The 5,440-nt window shown below is 43.7% G+C and overlaps 1 protein-coding gene across 1 annotated transcript in view; it reads right to left on the reverse strand.

The window, feature by feature from the left end:
- Window positions 1-5,440, reverse strand: part of COL4A3 (collagen type IV alpha 3 chain) — an 87,005-nt gene that overhangs the window by 63,983 nt on the left and 17,582 nt on the right. The window contains exons 10-12 of the mRNA XM_011364099.1: window positions 2,959-3,036; window positions 1,088-1,150; window positions 867-902 (exon numbers count right to left, since the gene is read on the reverse strand). Coding sequence (XP_011362401.1) covers window positions 867-902; window positions 1,088-1,150; window positions 2,959-3,036 — 177 coding nt within the window. The remainder of the gene's footprint in view (window positions 1-866; window positions 903-1,087; window positions 1,151-2,958; window positions 3,037-5,440) is intronic.

The raw sequence follows: 5,440 nt of genomic DNA on the forward strand, positions 1-5,440 counted from the left end.
ATATAAATCTCCCTTTGCGAGGGTGTTTCAAGCTTCCCCTCTCCTGTGCCAGGAAGAAGGGACAACTTGACACCACCGGAGGCAGCTCTGACTTAAATCTGCATAAACAGAACTTAGTGAAATAACCCTTATCTTCCATTAGTTTCTCCCATATATTTACTTTCTCACAAACTGAAACCTTTCTCCTTCGTACTGTCGCTTCTCTACAAATGTACTGCCCTTGGTGAGAATGGCACACAAGCCTCTGAAATGTGACCGCTGCTTTGGGAATTTTCATTTCATTTCTGTGAGCAACCCCCCGCCCCCCACCTCACCAAACGCATATGAAATAAACGTTTTTCTCCTGTTAAGCTGGCTTTTGTCGGTTTAATTTGCAGGGCCCCGGGCACTGAACCTAAGAGAGTAGAGGAATAAGTTTTTCCTCCCAGACACTAACAATTGGTCTTTTAAATAGAAACATGCACGATCCTGCCTAATGAGTGCATGCGTGGTCATCTTTTATCAATTAACGTAAGATCAGGTTGGTTTTTGGAAACAGCCCACGATAAAAATCTATAGAACAAAGTGCTGGGTGAACGGTAGGATTATCGGAAATGGGAAATTTATGGACTAGCGATCCCGGTCCTTTTTCTGATAAGGAGCCCCTTAGGACTGAATTGAGACTCTCTGTATCAGGGCTCAGTGACTGAAGGGCAGGGAGAGAAGAGATAAGGGGTGCAGAGGCTCCAGTCATGCCACTTTCCAGCCGGGCACCCTTTTGCACTTCTGGGAGGTGCTGGCAGTTCCCACATGTGGAATCAGACAGGCTGAGGCATTCAGACTGAGTAGGGCGTTCTGGCTGAGACGACGTATGAACTGTAATTTACCTTAAATCCTGGAGGCCCCATGGTTCCTGGAAAGCCCTAAAAATAAATAAATAAATAAATAAATAAATAAATACATACATACATACATACATACATACATACTAATCCACAGATTAAAATGACAGCAGGAAATGCACCAAGTCAGAAAATCCTGTTTTAAAATGAGCTCTAATTCTATTATGAATTCACAGCGTCTCCAGCCATGGTGACTTCGTACTCACAAAGAATCCTGGAGGGCCAGGTGGGCCGACGGGTCCGGGAAAACCCGGGAGGCCTGGCAAACCCTATAGATTAAGAGATGAATAAGAGTAAGTTTAACTGTACTTCTCGCCTAAGAACAATGTCCATTAGTTCAGTGCATTAAAATATTTTAATAGAATCTGAGGAGCCGCGATGCCTTCGATTGATGGCGGCAGTTAATTATAATAAATGCCCCAAAGAGTGTTGCCACGTGTAACGGGCTGCACTCTGGATAAATGACCAGAGCAGTTGCTTTACTTTAGAAGCGCTTTCAAAATTAAAAAAAAGAATTTTCACCTCTCTCTCAGACCCTGTCGAGTGTGTTCCTCCCTTGGGCCCTTCTACCTGCCTTCCCTCCACTGGAATCCTCTTTCCCCAGAGGTCAACATAACTCACTGTCTCTCCCTGTCCTTATTTTAATTCGAATGCCATCCTTTCCATAAGCCTTCCCTGCCTGTCCAATCTAAAGCTAGCCTAGATTTCCTATCTCTGTCCCTGTATGATTTTTTCCCTTGGCATTTATTACTATCAAACACTCCACACACTTACTAATTTACATTTTTTTCTCCCTTTTTATCCACTAGAATGTAAATTCCATGAAGACAAAAAATTTTTTAAAATTACGTTTTGGGTGATCTGTACGCTGCGGTAGCCTGGAGTCTAGAACAGCCGCCGGCACATAATTGGCACGTAATTAATAAATATATGTCGCGTAAGTGAGTGTCCTTCCTGCTCTGTCTTCGGCAATAGCACAATGTGATACAGAGCTGACGCTCAATTCACATTTAAAAGAGACACACATGGCCCAGACTGCTACTGTCCCCTCCCACGGCATCCCCTGCCCTCGGTATCTGCCCCCTAAAATGTTTTCTACCCAAAAAACCAAGAGGTGCGATATTCTGTATCTTTTCCCAAAAGCCTATAAAGGCTTCTAATTGCCTCCTTCTGCAGTTACGCAGCTCACCGTCGGCTGGCGTGGCTCGCTGGGTAGGAGTTCCACAAGCTTAACTCAAACTCTGACTCATCTAGACAAATATCAGTCTCCACTCAGGAATTTACACATGTGCTTCTGCGCTAAGTTAACGTATTTCTGGTTAATTAACCTGAAAGTTTAAATGACTCAGATCTTTTGAATCACCAAAAGGTTCTTTTGAATCACCAGGTGAAGTACATGTAGCTCCCATGCCCCAAATAGGTAAGTTTCTTTGCATCCATTCTGGATTCAACCTCACCCCTCCCCTCACCCCCCAGACTACATATACATAGATCAGAAAGCAAATTATTCGACAGGAGAAAGATGCATTTAAATCCTGCCAGTCATGCACATTTTACAATATAGCTGTTATCTAATATTACAGTTTTAAATGTGTTCAATATATGATACAAATCTAGTCTTGATTTTAACAAATACAGAGGAAGTGCAACAATTTTTCCTAGAAGATTCTACCTTAGATTTAAGAAAGCTTGGGTCGCCGACTTAAGAAGACATGAAAAGACATCTGCATAAAAACATCTTATATCAGCTACATGCAGTTTCTTAGAATCAGGCGAATGTTTTAGAATGAAACGAGGTGGGTATGTAAATTGGAGAAATATGAATGTACATTAGAAATGTTCTTAAGGGTGTGAGAAAAAGATATAGAGGGAAGGAGAAAAGAGAGTGAATAAGAGAGAAGAGAGAGAGAAAGAGTCGCACAGAGAGACAGAGAGAAGGAAAAGGAAAGGGAGAGAAAGACAGAGAGGGACAGAGAGACAGCGAGAGAGAGAGAGAGAGAGAGAGAGAGAGAGAGAGAGGAGTAAAAGGGAAGGGAGGGACTGAGAACCACAGGCCTCGTCTCCCCAGGGCTTGTACCTGGAATCCTGGAGTTCCTGGCCACCCGGGGTCCCCTTTTCCATCAAGTTCGATACCTTCTCCTTCAGCAGGAGCACCCTCGAAAACGAACACGCGCATCAAACATAATTAATGTCATATTTTCGAAACCCCTTTAAATGCTTATCCAAGGTCCAGCCGCTTCAAGGATAAAAGTACTTTCTTGGTGGACTAAAAAGGGGCTACGTAATAAACCTGACGAGCTCAGGGACCAAAAGTAACCAGGTGGGATGGTCCGATGACAAGTTCCTAACTGGACAGGCCGTGGCGGACAGTCAGGCCTATAGTTTCCTCAGCAGAGGTCAATCTTTATTGTAGATGAGCTTTGTCCGGTGCTCTTATGCATCTAGGATAACATACCTTTGAAATGTGAGAGTAATTTTCTTTTCTAGACCCCTTGAAGACGTAACTGCGGGCACCAGAGCACGAGACCACAGAGCCCCTCATTTCTATCTTGTTGCCCACGTCCCATCTCTATGTGCTGTAAACAGTAAACATGAACTGTCCTGTATCCACCAGCGTAAAAGAAGTATGTGTTTCTCCATTTTGATTTTTATCCAGTCTTAGAGATTTCCCTGTGTTGCTTTCCCCCACCTCCTTAATCTGCCACCAATGGATTTCATGTACCTTTCTTACGTCTCCTCCTTTGATTCTAAATGCATGAAAGGAACTACAAAACCGCCATTTCCCCGAGCATTTTCTCAATCCATTGAGATCATTCTTCCGGGTGTGTACTCAACGATTTGGCTCAGATAAACTCTTATTGAACTTTTCTATACGTTTGCATATTCTTTCTTTGACTCCCGGATACATACTTAGAGAAATGGTTTAGGATTATGTTGCTACTCCGTTTTGAAGAATTCAAAGCATTTTCATATTTTATAAAATTAACAATTTATTGTGGAAGGAAGAAAGACCCAAGGATGATAAACCATTTTCCAAGATACCAAAATTCGTGGCAAGTCCTGATCTAGAATGTGGGTCCCCAAGGATGAGGTCAGCTCTTTTCTTTAGTTATGAAATCTGATTTGTAATTACTTATATCTCATTATTTAATAGAAGTTCTTTTCATATGTGCAGTTAGAGGTTTGCAATAATAATACGCCACATGTGACTTACCTTTTCTCCTTTCAAGCCAGGAGCACCCTAGGAAAAGGAGCAACATGTTAACTGGAGGCAAATCAAATACACGACATCTCTGCTTTGTCCTGCTCTCTGCTATTCTGCCTCCTCTCCTGTCTGTGAACTTCCTGCTGGCTTTAAAACAAGCTCAAGTATCTCTGATTTAAACAAAGGCTTCCCTAATCTCCCCTGCCCCTGCAATACTGCCCTGCCTCTCCTTCATGCCCTCTGCAAACTTCCTGTCCTGGTCACTTCTCACTCACTCTTCAGTCCCACTCTCCATCATGGAAGTCCCCCTTGCCAAGGTCTGCAATGACTCTGACATTGCTAAAAATCAATGACTAAGTGTCAGTTCTCATCTTACTGGAGTCACAGCAGCATCGGGCAGCTGTCTGCCACTTGTCTCTACCGAATCATACCTTTCTTAGGCTTGGCAATGGACCCCTCCTGGCTTCCTTCTACCACGAGGGCCTCTCCTCCTCTCCAGGCTCTTTTCCCTTGACCTAGACGTGACATGCTGCAGCTCTCTGTCTCGGTTCTCAGCTCCCTTCCTCTGCACCCTCAGCTCCTTGAGTCAGCCCCGCCCCGGCCGCCTCTCTGCCTATGACGCGGCTCCACTGTATGCCTTTGAAACAAAACAGTCTAAGTGCAAACCTGAACTCATCAGGCGTTTGCTCATTCAGTCTCCAACTATCAGCTGAATGTTTACTATCAGCTGCCCCGGTTGTCCCCAAGTCGTGATGGATTTGCCCATTCTGGATTAATCGCTTATATTTATACTTTATGTTTTTGATGGAGAGTCGGAAATGCAAACCTACCAGGATCCCTGGGTAGCCTGGTGTCCCACGAAGTCCCGGAAACCCTCGGTCGCCCTGGAAGACACACAAAGCTTGTCATTCTTAGTTGTTCTAAAGCAGCCTGTGGAGATATTTCCCCGTTTCTCTCTCTCAACTCTGCCGTGGTAAACCTAGACAAAGTAACTTAAGTTTCTTATGGCTACTGGGTCATGAGGCTGAAAGCCAGAAAACCATTACCTTAATTGAAAACAGGATTAGAATATCTTGTTTCTCAAATTGTGCATTAATGGCAAAAGTCTAATTGTGCCAAGAACTTTTTAATTGCTGTCTCCTTGAAACTTTAGTAATTAGTCCTTTCAAGGCCACCATCTGGGGAAAGGAGAACAAAGGAGACGGCGGGCATCGAAACGCTCAGTCATACTTTTCCAAAGACATTTTGCATTCTGAGATTTATCTACATTCACAGCCTCAGATGAAAATACCCGGTTGAGCTCCCAGTTATCTTTGTGTGGGAGAACATGCAAGAACTTCCTCAAAAGACGAGC

Source organism: Pteropus vampyrus, unplaced genomic scaffold, assembly GCF_000151845.1.
Source record: "Pteropus vampyrus isolate Shadow unplaced genomic scaffold, Pvam_2.0 Scaffold93, whole genome shotgun sequence".
Classification (NCBI taxonomy): domain Eukaryota; kingdom Metazoa; phylum Chordata; class Mammalia; order Chiroptera; family Pteropodidae; genus Pteropus; species Pteropus vampyrus.